General features: G+C 43.2%; 1 protein-coding gene across 1 annotated transcript; it reads left to right on the forward strand.

The window, feature by feature from the left end:
* The first annotated feature begins 10,782 nt into the window (after positions 1–10,782).
* Positions 10,783–11,190, forward strand: NHLH2 (nescient helix-loop-helix 2). The gene has a single exon (XM_061186125.1). It carries the CDS (start codon positions 10,783–10,785, stop codon positions 11,188–11,190), a length of 408 nt encoding a protein of 135 aa, XP_061042108.1.
* The last annotated feature ends 15,186 nt before the right edge of the window (positions 11,191–26,376 follow it).

Below are 26,376 nucleotides of genomic sequence, written 5' to 3' on the forward strand. Positions count from 1 at the left end.
TGAGTTCCAAAGAGAGACAAACCCTTCTAAGGAGAGACAGGAGACACAAACTCTCTCACCTATGGCAGAGCACATGAGAATAAGGTACAGTCTATGACACAAGTAGGGAAGAAGAAATAACTATAATTCTAGGGAACTGCCAAAGGCCAAGTGCGGGTTAGTGTGTCAGTCCAGAATAGTGAGAACCCCAACCCGAGGGAGTTCATACTGTTCACAGACTCTTATTTTTGGACCTCTACTGAGTGCTCATAAAAAGACTAGAGATAGAACATGTATACAGAAGGTAACTGACAGGTGTGAGGGTCAGACACAAAACACCATGCACTTCCCCAGACTCTTCTTGCATGTGAAGCAAAAGCTGTAAGCTTCTGGGGCAGGAGCAGCAAAGATTGTTGTCCAAGGCACAGAAAAAGATGCGTTGTGGGAGGAAGGAAGGGCATAAGAAAAGACTATCTCTAGGGGAGAAGCACAAAGCCATCTTGAGCCCCAAATCCTAAACTAATGTCAAGTAGAAGTTGTCTACCACTGGGAGAGGGGAAGCAAACTCCTGCCCAACATCGACCATAAGTACAAGGAAGACCTTGGTTGCCGTAAGGAGGAGGAGCAGGAATGCAGAGAGGGACCTTGCACCTGAGGCTCAAGTACATAGGTTCCCCCCTTAGACTGGGGTAGAACAACAGGGAAATTCTTTTATCCCCAATAGAAGTAACAAAGCACCATCTGTCTAAAGCTGGGGATAGGGCAAGCACATGGTGAGAGATCTTCTCTGTGATGCAGGCATGCAGGAAAGGCATGGTGGAGCAAAAATCCTGAGAAAAGCCACTGGCATAACAGTTCCCACCCTAAGCACAAGGCAAAGACAGCCCACCACTAGGAGAATTTGAAGTCTGTGGGGTACTGATGGTAAGCATAGCATCAATAAAACCCAAACCCAGCTCAACTCTTGACTAGATTGACTTTCCTGAGCCAACCCTCCACATTAATGGCCTAAGAGAAGAAGAGTAATGCTCATTTCCTGGCACAAATAATATTTATTTTATTCTCTCCTGTGCTACATGTAATGTCTGGTATTTACTCAAAAATACCACACACACACACACACACACATGCGCATACACCCTGCTGTCAAGAGACAATGCAATCAACAGGAGAAAACTCAGGTGACACCCAAATGTTGGACCTACCAGACAGTGACTTTACAGCAACTATGATTAATATGTACAAAGATATAGTGGAAAAGGTGAACAACATGCATAAATAGATGGGGAATTTCAGGAAAGATGGAACTGCTTGAAATGAAAAACCCAATACTGGAGATGAAGAATGTCTTCAACATGTTCATCAGTAGACTGAACCAGCTGAGAGAATCAATTAACTTGAAGATCTGTCAATAGAAATTATCCAAACAACAATCCAAAGAGAAAGAAGAATAAAACAATGACAGTAACAACAAGAGAACAGAGCATCCAAGAGAGCTAGAACAGTATTAAACATTATAACATACTTGTAATTGGAGTTCCAGGAGGATAAGAGAAAGACAATGGGGCAGAAAAGTTATTTGAAAAACTAATGGCCAAAAATTTTCCAAAAATAATGAATGACAGTAAATCACTGATCCAAGGAGCCCAGACAACCTCACAGAGGATATATGCCAAACAAACAAACAGAAACACCTTACACACACCTAGATACATCATAATCAATCTGCTGAAAACCTAAAATCAAGAGAAAATTTCAGTGGCAGCTGGGGGATAAGAGGGAGGAACACATTATATAAAGAAAAACAAAGATAAGAATTAAGGCAGACTTCTTATCAAAAACTATGCAACCAGAAAGAAATGAAGTACATCTTTAAGGTACTGAAAGAGAAAATTAAAAAACAACTACCAACTTAGAATTTTATATCTAAAGCAAATATTTCAAAAACAAAAGGAACATAAAGACATTTTCAGAAAAATAATAGGTGAGAAAATTCAGTGCCAACTGACCTGCTCTGTAATCAACAGTAAAGGGTGTTCTTCAGGCAGAAGAAACATGTTACCAGATAGAAACTTGTATCTACACAATTATGTAAAGAGTTCTGGAAACAGTAAAATGAGTACTTTTTTTTTTTTGGCTGCACTGTGGGACTTACAGGATCTTAGTTCCCAGATGGGATCAAACCCTTGTCCCCTACAGTGGAAGCGCGGAGTTACAATAATAAATACTAGCGAAGATGCGGAACAACTGCAGTGTTGCTGGTGAAAATGCAGATGGTACAACTATTTTGTAAAACAGTTTGTCAGTTTCTTATAAAGTTAAACAAATACCATACATGCCAACAATCTCACCTCTAGTTTTTTACCCAGGAGAACTGTATACTTATGCCCTCATATATACCTGTATGTGCATAATTATACCAGATTTATTAACTATATTCTTAGTATCTAACTGGAAACAACTCAGATGTCTATTAACTTGTGAATGGATAAACAAACTGTATGATATCCATACCGTGGACTACTACACAGTATGAAAGAGGAAGGAACAACTGATACAACAATATGGATGAATCTCAAAAATATTATGCTAAGCAAAAGATGTCAGGCTCAAAAGTTTACATACTGTATGATTCCATTTTTATGACATTCTGGAAAAGGCAAAACTACAGGAACAGAAATCAGATTAGCAGTTGTCTGAGGCTAGGTGTGGAAAAAGGGATTGGCTACTAAGTGGTACAGGGAACTTTTGGGGGTGATGGAAATGCCCTATATTTTTATTGTGATGGTTATATGAATGTATACCTTTGTCAAATTCATAGAAGTGAACATCTGGGAAGGGTGAAGTTTACTCTATAAAAACTATACTTAAATGAACTGACTTTAAAAATTAAGCATCCAAAAGCTGAATGCAAATCTCTTGAGTTTTCCAGTGGTGTTTAAAAGCATGCCATACTCAAGGTCTATTACTTTTGAACATTTCACTAAATATAATGATAAATGTTTAGAAGCCTCTTTTGAGGTTTCTTACTTTATAGCAAAAACCAAACACTCTGCAGGAAATGGCAAAACCAATAAGGTGACAAACTAAAGTGCATTCCCATGTCAGCAAATCCCACTGACAGATGCTTGAGAAACATTGCTGAAGATGTGAAGAAACAAGTATTAGACCAATTTACATGGTGTTGGAAGTTTGCTATTTAGTTGGATGAAAGAACAGCAGCTATTTCTAACATGCTGCAGCTCATGGTACTTTACAGATTCTGTTTCAATAATGAAATACATGAAAAACTTCTCTTTTTAAGAGGGCATTAAAGGTAAAGTGTATGGGAGAAGATACACTCACAACTGAAATGATCTTTAATAAAAAAATGATTTATGGAAAAACTGTGGAGGTGTAACCACTGAGAAAATGGCTGTTTTAATTCAAATAAATATAGGGTCTGGGGCCAAAGTTTCTATCACAAACAAAATTGATTCACTAAATAATTCCACTGCAAGAATTTTCCATAAGGAGCTTGGAACAGAAGGGTACAGGATGTAGCCATGTAGTTAGTTTTAGAAATATGAGTCCTTTAAAGTATGGGTGAATCTTTGCAATATATGAAACTAGAAGAGAGCATATATTCTGCTGCCCCACAAGGAGATATGCTGGCTAGCACCAGCTAGAGACCTGCACGCCGCAACTACAGAGCCGCGTGCTCTGGAGCCAGCGCATGGCAACTAGAGAGAAGCCCATGCCCGGCAACGAAAGATCCCACGTGCTGTAACTAAGACCCAGGCAGCCAATCAATCAGTCAATCAATCAATCAATAAATATTAAAAAGAAAGATTAGCGTTCCAAATTTATTTTTCTTTGATGATAAAGGGCTGTAATAGCATGCTACCAGCAGATTAAAAATAAACTCACGCTCAATGTGTCTCTTTAAGCAAAATATATATTTTTAAAGGAGTTAAATGATAACTTAAAAAAAAAAGAAGTTTGTGCTGTGGAGAATGCATTTTGAAAAGAAATATTTGGACATTTTTCTATCGTTACATCATTTTTTTGCCACTGAAATAACGGAAATATGCCACATATTAAAATCTCCTGTATCTGAACACTTAAAACACGTGGAAATAGAAATTTCCAAACTGTTAAAAACTTTTCCAAATAAAGAGTTTCAGGGCTTTGAACCCATTTGTTAAAAAGAATAATTCACATTAGAAAGAAAATTGCTAACCAAATTTCAAAAAAACTTTGGCATATTTGTTAGATAAGATAGAAAAATGAGAATCTAATTTAGTACAATCAATGCTGATCTTCTATTTGGATCTTTGAATCTTTGTATTACATCTTTTTCTGCCATGTTAGCTATTAATAAATAAATTGAGCTTAAAACCAGACCATCAAATCATGTTATCTCAAAGGATTAACCAATAACTATAGTAAAATAAAGCTTACTGCTCTTTAAAAAAACTATATATTACCAATAATATCTTGTGCTGTTAAGAGGTTTTTGTATGATAATAAATAGAATTATTTTATAAATACTGCTAATTTTATGTTTGTCGCCCTTTTAAAATGTCTTTTTGCGTGTGCTTTATAATTACAGAATATGCTACTACAATAGTACATGTATAAAGTTTGTTAATAATGAACATACATACACTGGATATGTATGCTGAACATTTTTACTGATGGGGTGCAAAATTTAAGAAAATAGATTGGAAATAGCTGTCTAGTTGAATTAACAAATAATTATAAAGCCTCTGTAGTCCGACAGTGTCTGGCACAATACGAGACTCACAGGAAGTATTCAAAACTTACTGTGACTCTCTGACCACCTCTGAATGAAAAATGTGGTAATTTATATATGTTTTGTGTGTATATATACCTCTCCCTCAAAATATGCATTTCATTTGGTGAGTAATTCTTCTGCATGAGTATATTTGCGTAGAAAACCATGACCATAGAAGCTGTAGTGCATAGTAGTTGCAGTTTCTGAATTTGGACCACCTGAGTCTAAACCTTGGCCTTATAATTTATTAACTTTATTAATTAATTTATTAATGTGACCTTGAATAGGCTACTTCTCTGTGTCCCAGTTTCCTTGTATGCAACAGGGCCTACCTCATGGCTTTGTGGTGAAGATAAATGAGTTAATATGTGTGAAGTCCCTTGACCTATGTTTGACATATGGAAAGTGCTCACTCTAGGCTACTTGCCAGATATATACATATCTATCTATCTGTCTATATACATACACACACAGATACACACACACACACACACACACACTGGATATGTGTATATTTTGTGTAATTTCATTTATATTTCCTGTTGTCAGTATGTATTTATTTATATATATTTATATTGAATAATAAGAATCATGTTATTAACAATATTAATAACCCACACTTACTTGGCATGACTAAATAAACTAAATATTATATATTTAAATATATTATACATAAATATATATATATATATATATAAACGAAAGACTAAATAAACTAGGCATTAGTTTAAGCACTTTACACAGATTATCTTGCTCATCTTTGGAAAAATATATAACATAACATACTTTTGTTATTCCCATTTTACAGATAGAAAACTGAGGTCCAGAAAGGATAAGTAACTCACTTAAGTTCACACAGCTGGCATATGATAGAGTCAGGAAGTCTGGCTTTTTCTACCTCCCCACTGATTTAATAATATTATTTACTATTAGGAGTAATAGTTCATAATATCTTTATTTGCCTGGTGCTTAGTATTTTATAAAATACTTTCATATACATTGAGATTCATAACCAGCCTGTGAAGTGAGTTGGGCAGGATTATTATCCTCACTACTATAGGAGAGAAAACTGGTACAACTGAAACCATGGGTGTCTTTTGGAGGAAGTGTTTCTGTGTTACAAACATCCTGGGTGCCTCTGTACCCAGGGAGTCATTTACCATAAATGTACTGAGTCCTTATAACATGTCAAACTCGGACAGGGGTGCTAGCGATATGAGCCACAACCTTCCCCAGAAGCATCACAGCCTAGTGGGAGACCAAGGTATGGAAACCAAGAATCACAGCACACAATGTAGTCTCTAAGGGAGATATGAAAAGAGTGCTTATGGAGCACAGAAGGAGGGACCATCTGTGCCGGAGAGGTCTTAGAAAAGGCAAGGGTGGGGCCTTTCCTGGAAGAAAGAATGCGTGTGTGCGAGTGTGAATCCATGTTTGTGACCATGACCGTGTGACTAGGTGGATCTGACTGTGTACCTGTTTACACGGGCTTACTCATGGGTTAATTTATGCACATTCAGGCTGTAAGTGTGAAAGCAGAAAGCCTGAACGTAAAAGAAAGTGTGCTTGGATTCACACACACCATAGCGGAATCTGACCTGCCCTGGATGGTCTCCCCATTTCTCCTTCCTCCCCCCAACAGCAGGGTAACCAGTTGCTTGCCACTCTACCAGTTGCCTGCCACTCTACCAGTTGCCTTGTGAGCTATGGTGATTAGACCCACCAGGTTTTCAATCTGTCAGTCTGAATGTGTAGTGGTCTAATAGAGCCCACCAGCTTGTGTGATTGGGGGTGAAGAGTACAAGTATCTGTGGGTGTATATCTGTTGGTATACTTCTGGCTATGTGTGAATGCTTAGCGTTGACTGCTCCTAGCCAGAGTGGGAAAACCTCCCCTCTCCCTTCATCTTCACTATCTTGGGAGTTCATACACTCACCTGTTTCCATTGCCATCCAAATGTGGCTGGCTTCTGCCTTAACTTAAATGTCCTGGGATATGTAAATATACTTCTGTGCCAGGACTGGACAGAGGCAAGGCTGGAAAATGCTGGTGCCCATTATCTGTGGAGGCACTCCGTGCTCTCCCCCATTCTGGTCCAGGAATCTCCCACAGGATGAAAAATGTGTTCAAAGGCAAACAGGAATGGTGACAGCCATGAAGAACCCAGAGGGTCACTCCTAGGGGCGAGCTGGTCAACCCCCTCCCCTGATGATAAAACCTGTTTTTATGGCAAAATTGATCAAGGAGGGAAAGCGAGGACTTTTCTCTCCACAAGTGCTACCTCAGGGACTGAGGAGGTCGGGGGGTAAGGCTGCAATACTCTTTCTTTCTTTTAAACTTGCACAATCAAAAAAGCTAAAATGTTAATACGCAATTGATGGTGACTAACAGTATCTCTATAAAGTGGCCAAATAGTTGAACTAGATTTTCCCTTTTGTCATAAGGCATATAAATTCAGGGCTGTGGGGTCATGTAAGGCAAAGGTATTATGTGCTGGAATACACTGATGATTTGTGAGTGTTTATGTCCTGGCCCAATGCACTGCCACACAGCTAAATATTGGCATGTTAAAATAAGCAAGAATGAACTGCAATAATCAACACATGTAGTATGCCATATTTTAAGTTTAATGAATGAGTGGGTGAAGAGAAAAACAAACATATTCAGAAAAGTAGAATGGTCTCATATATTGATCCTTGAAATTACAATACCTGGATTCTGTTCTCAATTTCAGCAATGACTTAATCTATTGAAAGGTTTTTATCATATATGGGAAAATTAGTCCAGTGGCAGGGTATCTCTCAAAAATATGAATATGCTTAATCAAGCCTTGTTGAAGTGTCTTTTAAAATGTAAATGATTACAAATAAATGTTAGCTGTTGCATATCTGAATATATTTATTGTAGCACCATATATAGTATATATTTCCATGTTCTGGACACAAACATTATCCTAAACTTTAAGGGAAGATATTGGTTTTATAATGTGCCAGGAGAATTTTTCCATAGTCAATATGTTGTTTATTTGCACTTAAATATTGCATCAATAATCTGAAAAAGAGAAATAGCCTGATTATGGCTAGAGATTCTGATTAGAGGCTAAGGTTTCTATCATGGACTGCTTTCAACTGTTATATTTTATGGCACAGATTCAGTGGGAATCTGATCTGCTAAAATATTTGGGCTGTGAAAACTCCCACACTGTGACAGATGTCAAGTCCAATTAAGTGACTCATGTCCAGGTTTCTGTCCAATAGGATTTCCCATTAAATATCAATTTAGGGAAAAAAATTCCATCCCCCTTCTTAAGCCTTTATCTCTTCCACCATCTCCAGGCTGAATCAATTGGTACCAGGAGAGCCAAGAAGCCACACACTCATCTCTGCCTCTTTGCTCTGGCTCTCCCACCCTCTCGCGTCTTTCTCAGCTTCCCTGTCACTGTTACTCTGGGAGACGTTCACTTTTCACCAACCTTTCTCCAAACATCTCCAAGCCACTGACTATATATATTTTGCTACAAGGTAAAGAAAGGAGGGGGTGGGGGTGGGAGATGTAACCAAGCCTTGAAAGACTTTGAAACTGGAAATATGTGTCTGTTTATACAACATACAAGTAAATGAGGGAAGAGGAAGAGGCAAGCTAAGCCCCGAGTTACAGTATTGTGTTCCTGGGAACTGGGGAGACATCAGCTGAACAAAGCCTTATCTCAAAAAAAAAAAAAAAAAAATCACTTCTGAGCAAGATCGAATCTCTGCCTTGCACTTCCCAGTTTCTGCTCAGTCGTATTAAGGGAAGGAAAGGCGTTCTACAGGAGCGGAATCTTATCTTAACCATCTTTCTTATTGATTCTTCCGCTATTAGAAAGTGGAGGAATCAGCCCTTTGATGTGATTGTGTTTATCTCTGCATCTCTTTTGTTATTTATAGAGACCTAGAAGAGGAAAAGAGGCACGAGACTTTTCAACACATCGTTTAAAAAAAAAATCAACAACGAATTTCCCGAAATGTTTGAGAACAATTAAAAGGAAAAGCCGTTTTTGATCTATCAACTAAGTGAACAATCATTCATATCGTCCATATCCTGAGATATTATCGTCCCTCGCTGTGGACACCAGCGAGATGACAGCTGCTTTTTCATTTTTGAATGTAATAAATATTTGCTGCTTCTAATATATTTCGGAATTTCTCCCTGCTATTCCGTGGGATTTTAACTCTAAAAGATTGGAGAAAAGATTATCGAAAAGGCTTTTACAAGGTAAGCCTCCTTTAAATGATTTTTTTCCAGCTTGGAACTAAGTTAGATGATTCATATCGCATTTATAGATGTATTTCAGTGAATGGCTGAAAAAAACAAAATGCATACACGACATGCTATTTACGAATATTTTAAAAAGATTTCTGGAGAAGAATTTAACATGCTTCGAGGGCAACCCGGGAACTTTTTATCCGAACTACAACTATGTTGTTGTTTATTGTGATTTTCCATTACTCGCCTATTTATTTATACCCTTTCAAGGCGAAGGTGTAGCTGCAAGTTCTACTTATAAACGTATCCGTGAAAAGCCCACAGGGAGTCACATGTATTTCACTTGGAGCATTTGTTTTTATTTTGCCTTAGAGGACTTGTTTTCCTCCCAGGGAAATGAAAGCTGCCTTGGAGCCAAATTCGCTCCTAAGCAAGTGCGGTGCTGGGAGCGGATAGCACAGCCCCCGCTTTTGTCTAGGAGCAAACGCTGCCGCACGTCGCCGACTCGATCTCTCTTCCAGCGATCATCCCTCCAGCGGCGCACTAGGGGCCCGGGGCTCGCAGCCTGGTCCTCCCTCCCGGTGCCCGCGATCGGTGCGCTTAGCCCCCGCAGGTGCCTCCCCGCCTGCCGGACCCTTTCTCGAAGCCCGAATGTCCTCGAAGCCCCACGGCTGGGAGCGGCCCCCTCCCCGGAGGCGCGCGATCGGGGCTGGTCCTCCAGGCGCCCGGGAGGAGCGGGGCAAGCAGGCCTTTCTAGGATCGCATCCTTAGAGGAAGGCTGAGGACGGGCTAGCTCGGCCTCGGCCAGGCCGCCCGGGGACAGCTGAGGGCTCCCGACTCCGGGCCCCCGAGCACCAAACTTTGCGGGCGGGGATGCAGCTCGGGCCGGGGCAGCAGGCGCGGCGCCCACCTCCCCCCGGCCCTTCCCTTCCCTCCCCAGCCTCTCCTTCCGCAGCCACCCGGCCGCCGACCTATTCCCGGGAGGTGGTCGGCAGACTGCGGGCGCATTGTCTTATCCCACATCGCCGTGTCCCTAGGTCCCCGATGTGTGTGGCTGTCTGCGTGACAGATGGTGCTTCGGGAGCCTGCGAGGGCATGAGAGTCCATTTGCTGTTGAAAGGAGCCTCCACGTTTGTTTAGTCATCTATTATTTCGGAGAAGCGCGAGGGGTACGGGGAAGCCTTCCCGCTCCGGGACGCCTGCTCTCCGTCCGCGCTCGGGGCTGGGTTCCTCTGGAGTCCAGAGGGCGCCCAGTTCTCCGGCGGCTTCGCCCCAGGCCCTCGGGGCGGGAAGCGCGCTCCGCGTCTCCCCGCCCCCCCGCAAACCCCAGATGGATTCGTCGTTCGCATTCATTCGTTTGTCAGGGTCGGAGAAGAAGTAAGGGAGGCGGAATGGCCGAGTTGTATTTAGCCGAAGGAGGCACGAAACCCAGGAGCGGCCTCGCAGGCCTGCGGTCGTTCCCCGGAGCAGGCCCGCAGGCCGGTGTGGGTCTCCCGCAGGCCTCGGTGTCAGGCCCAGGATGCGGCCTGGGCCGAGGCGAGGCCTCGCTGGCTCCTGAGCCGGGCGGTGGCGCGGGGCTCGGCTCTCGGGCCTGCCCGCCTCGGCGCGCTCCCTCCCCGCGGGGTCCGCTCCTCGGAGCTCGCCGGCCTGCCGTGGGGAGGCGGCCCGGGCCGCGCGGAGGCCCGGCAGGCTAGGCCCTCGCCCGCTCTCGCTCCTATCCAAAGAAGACCCCCATTCCTTTTATTGATCGCTTTTCTGACTCCCCCTCAGCCTCCAAAATGATGCTGAGTCCAGACCAAGCCGCCGACTCGGACCACCCCAGTTCGGCGCCCTCGGACCCGGAGTCGCTGGGTGGCGCGGACGCCAAGGTGCTGGGCAGCGTGTCGGACCTGGAGCCGGTGGAGGAGGCCGAAGGCGACGGCAAGGGCGGCAGCCGGGCCGCGCTCTACCCGCACCCGCAGCAGCTGAGCCGCGAGGAGAAGCGCCGCCGCCGGCGCGCCACGGCCAAGTACCGCTCGGCCCACGCCACCCGCGAGCGCATCCGCGTGGAGGCCTTCAACCTGGCCTTCGCCGAGCTCCGCAAACTGCTGCCCACGCTGCCCCCGGACAAGAAGCTGTCCAAGATCGAGATCCTGCGCCTGGCCATCTGCTACATCTCCTATCTCAACCACGTCCTGGACGTGTAGGGCCGGGGTCGCGGCGCGGGGCCGCCTGGCCGGGAGTGGGTGAAACGCGGCCAACCCGGGCGGCCGCCGCGGCGATGGAGGAGGAGGCGGTGGCCCAGCGGGACGGCCGCCGCCACGGCCTTGGACCGGGTAGGAGGCTCGCACCGTGTTCTCTCCTGTCGGCAGGGCGACTCTGGAAGGTTTCCGACTCCAGAAGGGTGGGGTTGTCTGGCGAGCCCTGGGGCTTGTAGGGAGTGTTTTCCAGGCAAGGCGAACCTCCTGGAGGCACCGAGACGAGTGGCCTCCAGGCCTCCCCTCCACGTGTTAGGATCCCTTTAGGGGTTGTTGCTTTAGCTCACTGGAGACTGAGTTCTCCTACATTCATCTCCCACAGATCTTCATGTTTTGAAAGAATGAGGGCAGAAGCTCAGAGTCTGGGCTTCTAACTTTAGACTATCTGGATTTTTTCTAACTGACAAATCACCAAACATCATGAGGGGAGGGGAGGGAATCTCCTCCAGGGCAGAGATTCAAGACACAGAAAGGTGGAACAGGAAACTTTCTGATCCGTTGTGAAAAGAAAGATTATATTAGAATCCAAGTAAAACAGACAAGCCTAGAAGATATGGTAAGGTTAAAAACATGCATTGAGAACAAACAGATATTGTGGGAAGATTTGAGTTTGGTGAGATTTTTTAACCCCAAGGTCTGACGCTAATGTAGACAGGAAAATCCATATTTAAATGGAAATATCTGATTGCTTTTTCAGGCGAAGTGCCCCTTTATATATCCAAAAACATCTATTTGTGACCTTAAACATGTGGACCCATAGGTGCAGTTAGAAAAGACAACCTATTTTTATTTATGTTAGAAGGAGTAGAGTATTTTTTTCAAGACACTTATTTTTCAGAGTGGTGATAATTTTACTTTGGACACTCTGTGCCAATTTATTTATAGTCAAGTGTTTACACTTTCTCCTGTGGAATAATTATGTCTAACTTTTTACGTGTTTGTTGAGATTATACTGTGGTCTTTCTTTTGGCTCTAATTATATTGCACTTGTATAACAAATTTCCCACATCTCCCTGTTTCTAAACATATTTTATATATTAAGATGTTTGTTCCTGAAAGGTTCTTTTGTTGTGTCATCAGCAACGCTAGCACTTCACTGTTATAGTTTTTTAAAAAAAGTCAGTGTCGTTATCCTTATCTGTAGTTATGTCTGAAAAGTACTTTGCAAACCGTTTATAAGGAGAGTAGCTTCTTTGTGTGTGTGTGATGTTTGTGTGTGGGATGATTTTAGGAAATTAAGTTATTTTCCTAAAAAAAAAAAAAAAAAAGAATTCAGAACTACTTTCCTCTGTGACAACCAAAAAGAAAAGTCTATAACCTGAAAATGTTTCATGTTCTCAGCTGTGAAACTCTTAAAACAAGGAGTGTATTTTAGAGACAAGGGGAAAAAAAAAAAAAAAAAACCACATCTGCTATCCAAAGAATTTAGTCTTTTTCAGGGTTTTTTTGTGTCTCTGTTGCTTTATATAATGCAATATTTTGTAGTGAAAATAGATATAATCTGGTTTCTATCTGACGAGTTTTTCATATCTCATGAATGGTGCGCTGTTTTGAATAGAAATAAAGGTATCAAATAAAGTCATCTCCTTTATTTTAAGCATACTGTCTAAAAATAATGAACATACTGGCTGAGCATGAAATATCTTAATGGACTCAATTCCTCAGAAGGGAACTAAAATTAAACAACAGCAACAACAACAAAACCAAATCTTAACATGTATTGAGATATTTGATGTTCTTCCTAAAGTTGGATACTGATCAGTCTATAAATAGATGCCCCACATATGATGGTGACATAAATCATGTTTCTCTCAATGAAGCAAAAAGATTATCAGTGTTTATATAAAACCATTGCTTGAATCATAGATTTTTTTGCTTTAAAAGCAAATTTAGTAACTAACCCAATCTCTTCAAATTAGAGTTGGGAAACTGGGGTCCAAAGAGTTTATATGCCCTGCACTAAGTCACATGGCTACTTAATGAAAATGAGAAGACCCCAAGATGATGACTCTAAGTCCTCATGGCACTTATTAAGAACAAGGTGCATTTCACTATTGTACTATAGCACTCAGACATCTAATCAGGACATAGATTTAGGACATGATATCTGCAAGCAAGAAAAAATAACTAAACCCTGGACCAACCTGGAGATACGAAGAATGTTATCTACAAAAGCCCATACTTAATATAAAAATGTGGAATACTCTGTCTATAAGCAGAAGACACGAATAACTTAAAGACTATATATATGTGTATATGTACACACACATATATAGAATATTATCAACTATGAGTCTATATCACACCAAATCTCTGGTTGCAAAGTAAAAAATGCAATTATGTGGTTGCTTGGTTTTATAGCTATAAAATATCTGGGATTCTGAGCACTTTTGACTTTTTCTGGTAGTCAGGTTCACAGATACCTGATCAGGGAGACTTCATTCTCTTCTTCAGCTGAGGAGAGCACTTCCTAGGACATGAAAAATAACGGTGGCTTCTTTGGCCTTGTATCTGGACCAAGTTGTGGTCCCTGCAGCAGTGGTTAGTTGCTCGGCCTACACACACACTACCTTTGGACTGAGTGTTTGCAGGTCTCCCTTCCCACCTTAAGGAGTGCGGTGAGGTAGCTACTCCCCGTCCTAATAGCACTTCTCTGTTGTAGGACAGAAAAATCGGCCCTGCTCCTTTGCCAAGGAAACGAAGTCAACTTCTAGCCTCCCTTTCCTGGTTTATGAGCCCAACTTCCAACTGACCGACACGGTCCTCCCTCTGACACCTAGGAGGAGCCTATTAACTCCCCTCTCTAGACCAAGTCCCTTGCCCTTGGAGTTGGACGTAGGGCAGACATGGACAAAGGGCAACATCCCTTCCCAGGTACACAGCCCACGTGATCTCAGGAGAGGATCTTTGCAATGTCACTTCAAATCCGAGGCTTCTGAGCACACCCCAAAAAGAAGGGCAACACTGTGGCCCTCTGCTGGACCAGAGGCTGACTGGCTGCTGCCTAGCACGTGGCAGGGACTGAGTACTCCGCCACACATAAGGGAGTAGAGTCTTCTCCGAATAATGATGATGGTGATCACTCAGTCTTACATTCAACAAATATTTATTGAGGACCTACTGTGTACCAGGCATTGTTCTAAGTGCTAAAAATAGAGCAACAAGTGAGACAAAGTCTACTGGAGAAGAGCAGTACCCTGACGACCATAAATAATAGTTAACTTCAGGTATGGCTCAAGGCTATGAAGAAAAATAAAGCAAGGTAAGGAAATAGAGAATGGCAGCTGAGGGTGCTGGTGGAGGGTATTATTTTAGATAGAGCTGTCAGGAAAGGCCTCTCTGAGGAGGAAACCTCTGAGTAGAGACCTGGCTCTGCCTAACCAGCAGCCTCCACAATTGCTGCCCCTCGTGCCCTTCCTTCTAGCATCCTGTTAACCTGACCTGTGCTCAGGCCACCAACGCAGCTCTTGGGGATCCCTCACCATCCCCCACTGGCGGCAGCCTCATCCTTCAGCCCCAGCTTGCTCCCTCTGTAGGCAGAGCTGGGACCACAGTTCCTCCAGCTGCTCCTCTCCCCTCCTGCTCTCCGTCCCCACCGCTCAGCAGCTCACCAGGGCACTGCTGCTCCCCAGAAAACGCAGCCCCCCCTGGCCCAGCCGACAAGGACACCTGGGCTGCATATTTCTATGCCCAAATGTCCCCTCACTTCTGCCACTGTTTGGAGACATCCAGAGAAAAGGGGCAAACGTTCTGGGCAAAAAAACCCCAAACAAACAAACAAACAAACAAAAAACCCACAATAAAACCCTTCCCTTGCATGGGGAGGAGAACGGAAGAAGCAGCAGCAGAGGGTGTGGGTGGCGGGATGCAACGGGAAAGGGAGAGCAGCCTGAGGTCAGGGGAAATGGGTACGGAAAGAAATGAGGCTGGGTGGAGGTGGAGGACTGGGGCCGGGAATGCCTGCTTCCCATATGAACCCTGTTCTTGGGGCTTCCTCCAGTGGCCCTGCCCCTCGAACAAGCATCACCTGATGCTGTGATGAGGTTAGTAGACAGAGCCGATCTCTGTAACACTGGGATTTATCCAGTTCCCATCACTGCTGTCTGTTTCTGGATGCCTGTCTTCCTCCCATGGAGGTTCAGGGCAGCAGGAGTTCAGGGGGTGGGGACAGCTAATGTGAACGTGTGTACAGCTGATACGCTTTTTCTGGGCTTAGAAGGGCTATCTCATTTAGTACTGGTAGTGGTAGAAATATTAATAGCTAACGTGTATTGAGTGTATGCTATGTGCTTACCGAGTTAAGTGCTTGGCAGGCATGATCTCATTTAACTCACAGCAACCCAGTGCAGTAGGTACTTTTGTCTCCATTTAACATATGAGGAACTTGAGGCTTAGAGAAATAAAATAACTTGCCCAGGGTCACAAAGTCATGTTTGTCAGTTCATCAAAACCCCTGCCCTTACCCATCATACTCCATGGCTTTCCTTTGCCAGAGGGACGGCTGGGCCATGCACATACCCCACCCTTAGCTCCTGCACCCCGTCTCTCCACCCACGTGATCAGGGGAAGCTTCAGATCAGACATACCAAAAGAGTGCAGGATCTGCAGTGCACGCACCAGCCACCCAACCAAGGGGACACGTGGAGGCTAAGACTGGGCCTCTGTTCCGATTTCCAGGTCAAGCGTGTGCCCTGACTTGGGGCTAAACTCTTGGGAAGACACTGCAGGCTATGGCAGTCCTGAATCAGCCCCTCCTGCAGGAGTCTGGCGCTGACACTGTCCATGGTACTACTCTTCACCACCACACGGGTGAGCCTGGCTCCTCGGCCTGCCCCATCCACACCCCTCTGCCCATCAAGGCCCAGCCTCACACTGCACATCATCCCTTGCCTGGACCTTTTTCTTGACTCTTCAATGCCTATAAAAAAATAAAACTCTAATTCTTTCTCTGGGCACAGAAATCTTTCACAACCTTGTTTCACATCCTCTCGAGCATCACCTTCAGCTGCTCTCGCTGAAGTTAAATGTTCCTGCCAAATTCAGATTTCCTCACGTCCCTGGAGACGCCTGTCCTTTATAACCTCCACTTGTTTTCCCTCGGCCTAGAATGCTCTCCTCCAACTTTATTTTTGCCCAGAAAATTCCAATGATGCCACTGTCACCCAACTCAAGTGTAACCACTTTACAAAACTTTCCTCAATTTCTTTGGGCAGCATGAGCTGCTCTGCTCTCTGAATCCCAGGTACAGTCGTCATTATGCCAGAATTTATCTTTCTCCCATCCCTGTGTTTGAGACCTAAAACTCTGGGGCCAGTTTCAGACCCTGGCTCCAACTTACTCGAAATGTATGATGTTGAACATGTGACTGTATTTCCTTCCTTTTCAAATGTGTGGGATGGGACAATGCATGCACCTTTCTCAAACGCTGCTGTGAGGTTTCTATGGGATAAGGCAGAGTGTTTCCAGAGTAGGAAGAACATAGTAAGTGCTTGATAAATGTGAACGATTATTATTAACTTTGTATTTATAGTATGCATAGGAAGCTGTATGAGAGAAGCTAAAAATAATAATACGTTAATAATTCATTTATGTATTCATGATTTGTGGTCTCTACCAACTGTATTCATCTGCATATGACACATTATTAACTCTACAGAAAGTCAGACAGTAATAATCCCTGTCCTATAAAACAGAAAACATCATAGGTAAGTAAGTAAGTAGTAATCCATGGAATAAACCATAAACATACACATCTAAAGTTATGTGCAGGTCTGAGAATCCCACTCCACTCCATGTGGGAGGCCTGGCCAATGCCTTTTCATCTTGGTTTTTCCCATCGCACTGAATGCTGTGAACTCCGGATCTCCTACTAACTAGCTGTGGCCTTGAAAAATTACTTAATTCTGTGCCTCAGTTTTCTCACTTGTAAAATGGGGGGGGGGGGAGTGATAGTAGTACCTACCCTGTAGCTTTATTAGGAGGATTAATTAAGTTAATTCACATAAAGCACTTAGAACATATCCAGTGCACCTTCAGATCTCAATAGCATTTTCTGTATTGGCTCTTACGGCAGATAACTTTTTCAAAAGTTAAATAGTTAAATTATTTTTGAGGTAATGAAGAGAGAAATTGTTGCAATTTCCTAATGAATTTTGCTAAGTATTTCTGGGTCAGGAGGGAGGTTCCTCATCTCCTTGCTAATCATTCCAGAAAGATACCAAGAAAAGGGAAGAGTTCATAATGCCATTTGTAGCATCGTGGATGGACCTAGAGATTACCATACTAAGTGAAGTCAGACAGAGAAAGACAAATACCATATGACATCACTTATATGTGGAATCTAAAGAAATGATACAAATGAACTTATTTACACAACAGAAAGAGACTCACAGACAGAAAACAAACTTATGGTTACCAAAGGGGAAAGGGGGTCAGGGAGGGAGGGATAAATTAGAAGTTTGGGATTAGCAGATACACACTACTATATATAAAATAAACAACAAGGACCTACTGTATAGCACAGAGAACTATATTCAATATCTTGTAATAACCTAAAATGGAAAAGAATATGAAAAAGAATAAAAAATATGTATATAAATCTGAATCATTTTGCTGTACACCTGGAACTAACACAACATTGTAAATCAACTATACTTCAATTAAAAAAAAAAAAAAGAAAGAGTAGGGAAGATTTCATGAGCTTCTTGAATCACAGGAAAAGTGGTAAGATTTGGTGGATGGAGGAGAAGGGGCAGCCTCCCTAGGATCACCTGGAATCAGGATGGGAGAAGTAGGAGGAAAAGGACATTGGGGTCTGCCTGCCTGAGAGGGTCAGACTGATGGAAGGGCAAGAGAGGAAAGAAAATCTTCCAGAGCTGATTCTGTGGAGCAGTATGAGGGCTGGGGATTATCCCCTGAGCAGCGGGAGGTGAGCCGCACTGGAGGGGGAGGTGAGGACGAGGGGGGAGGTTACCTTAGTTCAGGTGTGAGTCAACTGGGGCCTGGTGAGTAAAAATCAATCTGCATGAACTTTCTGAGCAACTACATTAAAAAACAAAACAAAATAAACAAACAAACAAAAAACACTCTTATGGATGATTTCAGAACATCTACCAAAGCTAAGGGGATAGTACACTGGTTTCTAATGTAACTGACATTTCTTTGTACACTTAGCCATGCTTCCTCATTACCACTTTGGGCGATTTGAAGCAAATCCCAAATATCATACCATTTCATTCATAAATACATCAGTAAGTATCTCTAAAAGTTAAGGGACTCTTTTTCTTTTATTATTTTAACAAAACTGAAATGCCATTATTACAGTGAAACAAATTAATAGTATTTCCTGAATACTGTAAGTGAGCACCTACATTTTTGAGGGGAATTTCACAGCTGGTCTAACCCATGTTTCCTGATTATCTTTTCCCACCAGCCAGTTGGATTGTCTCTCTGGTAGTCTTCCTTCTATTTTAAAAATCCATCCCCTGTCCTCCTTAACTTTGGCATGTTCTCTTACTCACTTATCGGACAAGAGTGCCCCTCTGGCCACCCTCCCCCTGCCCCATCATGGATGGACGTAACTGGCCACTTCGGCACAGAAGGCCGTTCCACACTCACGGCTGCTGTGTGGGCCGTCCTGGGGTGGCTGGTGGCTGGTGGCTGGCTACCTACAGCTCAGGGTGACGGAGAAGGGATCGCTAGAACACGACAGAGTGGACACATGACCAGAGCACAACTAAGGCCGATTTTAAAGATGTAAAAACAAAAAGTCAGATGGATTCTTTTAGCTGTGGATGAAGAACTGGGGTGAGGGGGTGACGTGGCATAGAAAGCATTCTGGGGACTCGGGAGTGAGGACCTGCCAGCCCCCCTGGACAGCAGCACCTATGAAGGCCTGAGGACCACTCACAAGAGCAACAAGCTCCGCTAGCACGTCCTTTCAGGTCACAAATCTGTCACACATGCTATCTCTGTGAGTCCCTCAGGCCTGGCACCGGGGTACGACCAACACTCTGAGGGGTTAAGTGACTCAACCAGTCTCACACCCTCTCAGCGGCAGAACCATCTAGAAGCGTTTGACACCAATCCCGTGCTCGTTCTACACACCGACCTCACGCTGTCTGCCCTGGCGTGTAGTTAGTAGCCCGGTGACTAATAACAATATCAGCAAAAACAACTGCAAACACTTAGCACTCACCCTACGCCAGGCACTTCCCATTAACTCACTTAATCCTCCGACAGCTCAGTGAGACAGGGGCTCTTATTATTCCTAAGTTACAGACAAGACACCAAGACACAGAGAAGTCAAGTAACGTGCCCAAGGTCATGCTGCTAGTAAGGACTTGCATGGGAAAGTAAAGCTGAAGGGCAGTAAAATTCAAAAGCTTATACTTTGGAAAGAAGGAAAAAATACAAAAGTTTCTCTTTTGTGAAAATCATAAAATAAAAAACTACAACAATTGAAAGAGCAAATTTTCTCTTTTAAGCAGCCTGGGCCCGGGACTAGACATTGGCCTGGCCCCTTGGACTTGTCCTCTCCTGCTGAGAGACCTCAGTGTCACAAAGAAGAGGTGACAAGGCATAAATGCAGGGCGCGTTCTGAGTGTGGCTGTAGAGGATTGCGGACTGACAGCGCCACATCTTATTGGTCTGCATCAAGCCTCAGGACAAGCCAGAACGAGTCACTCTAGCGGGACCATCCTGACAACACTTTAGTCTTCGGAAAATGTTCAGAAAAGCCTAGTGGTTAGTGTCCTGGTCCAATTCTAAATAAATGGAAAAAAGAAATGAGTGTTCTTACTAGGGAGGCTGTGTGTGGGCACTGAACACTTACACAAAGAAAGTGAGCCCATCCAGGAATGGAACATCTACTGTGTCGTGGGTGTGACAGACGCCAGTGGTCTAGGGCTGTCGCACCTACGTATCTCAACTCTCCTGTCCCTCTATTTCGGAACTTAGCTATCAGGACCCCCAGTGGCAGCCACTTTGTTTTAGTGTCTTGTGGTGTGAGTGGGAGGAGATATTACTTACTACAATAGCTAATGATTAATTTTTTAAAACTAATGATTTTTAGTGGTTGGAACCTCAAGCGGGCTTTGATGTTCTTGGTCTGTGGGCCGAATGTGGCGAGTGGCTGAGCTGCAGGCCGCGCTGCTGCCCCTGTGCTGTCGTATTTGCATGTGGGCCCGGGTTTGTCTTTGGCTGCTTGCATGGTTTGGGATGAGACCCTCGCGTCCCAGGGGAGGGGGGCAGGTGTTGCTCCAGTCGAGCGAATGGAACCAAATTACAGGCCCGTCTGTCACCTCCTCTGGGAGAAGGTGGAGGGAGGGAGAGGACGGGTGATGGGAGGGAGGGAGGAAGGGGGAGGCGGGGGAGGGGAGAGGACACTCCTTGCCTCCTGAGGAGCCCGGCCAGCGCGAGACACAGGGGATGTGGAGCGGGGTGACACTGCCACCCTGGGGACGCGGTGTGGGCCTGCGACCCCAGGCTCTTCGCTGATCCGCCGTACTCTGCGGCCACTTAGGCCGCGTCTACGCGGCTCCGGCCAACACTCAGGCTGGAACTGGTTTTCACTAAATTGACTGATATATTTTCTGACTGCACTGATTTGGGGGCTGAGTCTCTATTCCACCAAATCTCCTGGAAAGAGACACACACACTCTCTCTCTCTCTAATTAAGCCACACCAATTTGCACGTGTGGACACAGATGCACCTCCGTGATTGTAGCCCTGGGTGGGCACAGCTACTGCACCTCTGCAGGGATTTGTCCTTCAGTGAGAGAGCGAGAGAGGGGGCGGTGGTAGAGAGAGATAATGCTGATTCTATCCTGGTGATGTCCTGCAGCTTCATTAACATTTGGAAGTTACTTTGAGGCCGCCAGAGATAAGCAAAGATAATGTGAACACTTTGCTGTCTGGGGCAGCCTCTAGAGATTCCTTCTCCTGAAGGCCCCAGTGTGGCAGAGCAATGTTTTTCTAAGCTACCTGAGAAAAATGAAAACAGATGATGTGGGCCTTTCATGAAACACCATGAACAGGAATAATAAAGTGCCATCATTTTGCTTTCTCTCATAGAGTGGTACCAAGAATATAAGAGAGAATGGGGGGAGCGGGGGAAACCTCAAACCAGATAGAGTGGTTCTAATAAGAAACAAGTTCTTGTCAAATTCTCCAGACTTGTGTGGAGAAAACCATGTTTCACACGTCTTACCCTTTCTTCTCCCTGCCTCTGGGGTGGGAAAAGTCAAAGCAATTGTCAGCTCCCAATAGTTCTTTCAATAAGAAAAGAACTGAGGCATAGAGTGATGAGGTACTGCAGGCCCAAGAAGAGACACATTTCTTCCCCTTTTCTTCAACAATGAAATGATTGACAGAGATAATTCCCTGAGAGGAGAAAAGAATTGCTCGCAGATAATGGGCTGTGCTCAGGTTGTGGCTGGTAAGACCCTGTCCATCCGATGTCAGGTGATGACTGAAAAGTAAAAAATTAATTCCATTATCCAGCTGTTGTTGCTGCGGGGTGCCAAACTGCCCAGATGTTTGGAAACATCTGCGTATTTGACAGCATGTTTGCACCATACATCCAGATGCTTGCTATTGTGTAGACAAAGGCCGAACCTAGAGGTGGAGAAGGAAAATAACTAACTGGGAAGAGGGAGGCCAAGAGATGGGGGAAGATAAGGAGAAATTAAAGGGAAAAAATGTGAAAAGAGGTAAAAGGGAAAACAAGTGAATATTCAAAAAGAGAACAACTTTCTGTTTCCTGATAGCCCACCTCCTGGCCTCACTCTTACCTGGCTTCCTGAGAAGCATTTCTGCTTGTCCACGTCTGGGTGAGGGAAAAGGGGACAAAAGGATGACCTGGAAGACACCCAGGAGGAGACTAGAGGAGACTGTACCCAGACATTAGGCTCTCCCTGGGTGGGTGGCTGTGTGTCTGAAAAGAGGTGCAACTACCAAGTGAAAAAGGGATGAATGTATTGGGAGAAGGTGTTCTCACACACAGGAATGAAAAGGCAAAATTCCCGTCAAGGATGCCCGCATCAAGCAAAGCATTGAAACGTCCCAATTAGTCAACTCTGTTTCCAGTTATCAATCAGGATGATGAGCTTGGTATAGACAGAACCAGTGATGGTGTAACGGAAGGAAAAGGGTAATTGACTGGGGGAAGTTTGCGCGGTTGGGTGACAGATTTAGAGGAGGGGACGTGATGTGATTGAGGTGATGGTGGGAGTGTTAGGCTTTCAGAACAGCTCACAAAGCCTCCTGTAATTCCCAAGCTGTCTGTTATCTATGAAATGCAAATCAGGAGGGGAGTGACATCATGTCGGATTCTGGCCACAGGGAGTAATTATTTAGACATTAAAGGCTACTGAAGGGAGTGGTTGACAATATTAATGATGTCCAGATGGACAGAGTGTGATGCTAAAATTATTTTCTAGTACAAAGGACAGGGGAATTTTTATCAGGTTTTCTCTTCTATTGGACGATCTGTATCTCTTGGAGGTGTGCCCCTCAAAGAGGTGGTGACACTAGGAGATGGCCTCTGGAAGCAAAGCACAGTGGGTTTTGCAGAAGGGGCCACAGTCTCCAGCTTCTTGGAGGAAAGGCACAGTTAACACGTGAAAACATTCACATAATAATTATGATTATAAAAGGAGGAAATAATCTCAAGGTGGTGTATGTAACAGGCTGCTGTTAGGAAACCCTTCTCTTCCACCACTTGCCCACCCCACCCAGGCTTTCTTACCCAAATACAGCAGTGTGCAGCAACTTCTTGTCTTCGTGGCCCTCTCCCCTCCCCTCCCCCTGCAATACAAACACTAATCCAGAAGCCTTGCCCATTAGTACTGGTATCGACTGTATAAGCACAGGTAATGATATTCTCAGCTGTTGATAAACATGAAGAGAAGTGCAGCCTGGCCAAGCCCACAGTGTGAACAAAAAAAAGGAGGAAGCCACATCCTGGGATCCAAATCGGGAAAGATTAAAGAAAGGTTAAAGAAAATCAGTTTCAAGAAGAAGATTAAGAGGCAAAGTATGCTGATCTGAACTGTAGATCTAACAATGCTGCCTGGAGTTCTACTCTCTTCCCAGAGCAGGAAGTGAGATTTGAGTGGGAATCCACCAGGCTTTCAAACCTGCTGCTCATCTTTCTGACCCATGCCAGACTGAATGGTGCAGCCAGGAGAAACCAAAATGTGTCTCCAATATATGTGGCGTTCCTGCATAAAATTAAAGGGATCGGGGCACAGGTGATGCTTTAGCCTCTTACATTTGAAAGTCATTAAATGGGCAAAGAGGAGGATTCAGAAAGTGAATAGATAACTGCAAAGATGGTTTCAAAGATTCCCCTCTGGTAATTCTTTTTGTCTTAGGTTATATACCACTAGAGATACATAGTCATATTTATTGTATTTTAAAATTACTTGAAATAGTTTCTCTCTGTATGCTAACACCACCAACTGGATTTATAGTTGGGAATCATTTATTTCATTTTGCTTTCAATTTTCCAGAATTGCTTCTTTAAATTTAATTTTGTTTTAGAATTATGCAGACTATTTACATGTTTCAAAAACCATATCTATAGAATTAGGTATATATATATATTTTTTTTAATAAATTTATTTATTTTATGTATTTATTTTTGGCTGCGTTGGGTCTTTGTTGCTGCGCGCGGGTTTTCTCTAGTTGCGGCGAGCGGGGACTAGTCTTCGTTGCGGTGCGCGGGCTTCTCATTTCAGTGGCTTCTCTTGTTGCTGAGCACAGGCTCTAGGCACGCGGGCTTCAGTAGCTGTGGCATGTGGGCTCAGTAGTTGTGGCTTGCGGGCTCTAGAGCGCAAGCTCAGTAGTTGTGGCACAATGGGTCCAGTTGCTCTGTGGCATATGGGATCTTCCCGGACCAGGGATAGAACCCACGTCTCCTGCATTGGCAGGTGGATTCTTAACCACTGTACCACCAGGGAAGCCCAGAATTAGGTATATTTAAAGAATCAACTTTATATTCCCATCATCGCCTCCACTATATTTCCTCCCTCTCCCTACAGAAAACTTGTTTTTATGGTTTATCCTTCTCTTTTTTATATAAGAAAAATATATATATATAAGCAAAATATGGATAGAGAGATATCATATCTTTCAATTTCTTAAACAGTGGCATGTTATATGTACTTCTTTTCATATTGTGTTTTCATTTAATATATCCTGGAAATCACTCCATAAGAACATGTAGACATAGTCACATGTCTTTAAAAAATATTTTAAAGGTGTAATGGAAAGATAATAAACTACAAATGTTTACAGTGTAAAATTTTATCCATTTTGACATGTGTGTACACCACAACCAAGACAACAAACACATCTACTACTCCCAGAAGTTTCCTTGTGCCTCTTTATAATTCATTCCTCCATCCACCCTTGTCCCCAATTTCCAATTTTTCTGTCACTAGAGATCCAATTTCATCTTCTAGAATTTTACATAAATGTAATCATATCATCTGTGTTCCTTTTTCACTGGCTTCCTTCACTCTGCACAATAATTTTAAGACTCATCCATGTTGTTGCACGTATCAGCAGTTTGTTCCTTTTTATTGCTGGGTAGCGTTCCATTAAATGGATATACCACAATATTTACTCATTCACCTACTTGTGGATATTTGGGTTATCTTCAGGTTGGAGCTATTCCACATAAAGCTGCTATGAACATTCACGTGCCAGTATTTGTGTGAACATATTTTGTGGATTTCTTCAAAAGTTAAACATACACTTATATTACAACCTAATCATTCCACTCCTAGGTATTTCCTTTTTTGTAGCCACACTATACTCTGTTGTGTAGAGGTACCAGTTCCCTATTGATGAACATTAGGGTTGTTTTTAGTCCTTTACTATTATAAGTAGCACTGCAATATATAATCTTGAGCATCTGTCCTTGGTATTTTTGCCAGTGTATGTGAAGGGCAGATGCCTGGAAGTGGGATTTCTACCCAAGTTTTTCCAGTGGAGGAGGGGCTATTAAGCAGATAAATCATTTAGTTATATGCATTCTCATAGTGACTGGATTCTGGAAACTTATCAGAGTAGAATCCAAACGTGAACCAAAAGTATCTGAAATTACAGTCCATTCCAACATTCTCCTAGGGCAAATAATGACAAGATCAAAGAGAGAGTCACGTTAAATTCAAAGTTCCAATAGGTTAAAAGCACAAGGATGGAAAAAGGTATACTATGCAAACAGTAATAATAAGAAATCTGATGTGGTTATATTAATAACAGACAAAGTAGAATTTAAGACAAGAAGTATTACCAAAGGTAAAGAGGGTACTTCATATGATAAGGTCAATTTACCAAGAAGACATGATCCTAAATGTGCATCCTCCTAATAACAGAATTTCTCCTTAATCATATACTAAATTTCCATATGCAGTTGAATATTGCTGGATTTTATAAGATCTTTTTCCATTGTTCTGTCTATTCATGGACAAATACCATCTTGTTTTCATTATGGTTTACAAAGCTTTGTAAGGTTCTTTTAATACCTGGTAGATCTCGACCCTCAACCCAGCCCCACTGCTCTTCTTCTCAGAGTTTTTCTAGCTATTCTTGCTTGTTTTTTGTTTTCCAAATGGACTTTATAATCAACTTATCTAGCCCAGAAGAAAAAGGTCCGATAGTATTTTTATTGTATTACATTAAATTTGTAAACTAATTTAGGAAGAGAAGACCTTTTTTTATGTTGAATCTTCCTACTCAAGAAAGTGTATTTTAGAATTACCATATGACCCAACAATCCCACTACTGGGCATATACCCAGAGAAAACCATGATTCAAAGAGACACATGCACCCCCACGTTCATTGCAGCACTATTCACAATAGCCAGGTCATGGAAGCAACCTAAATGTCCATTGATAGACGAATGGATAAAGAAGATGTGGTACATATATACAATGGAATATTACTCAGCCATAAAAAGGAACGAAAATGGGTCATTTGTAGAGACATGGGTGGATCTAGAGACTGTTATACAGAGTGAAGTAAGTCAGAAAGAGAAAAACAAATGTCGTATATTAACGCATGTATGTGGGACTTAGAAAAATGGTACAGATGAACCGGTTTGCAGGGCAGAAATAGAGACA

Source organism: Eubalaena glacialis, chromosome 3, assembly GCF_028564815.1.
Source record: "Eubalaena glacialis isolate mEubGla1 chromosome 3, mEubGla1.1.hap2.+ XY, whole genome shotgun sequence".
In the NCBI taxonomy this organism is placed as follows: Eukaryota; Metazoa; Chordata; class Mammalia; order Artiodactyla; family Balaenidae; genus Eubalaena; species Eubalaena glacialis.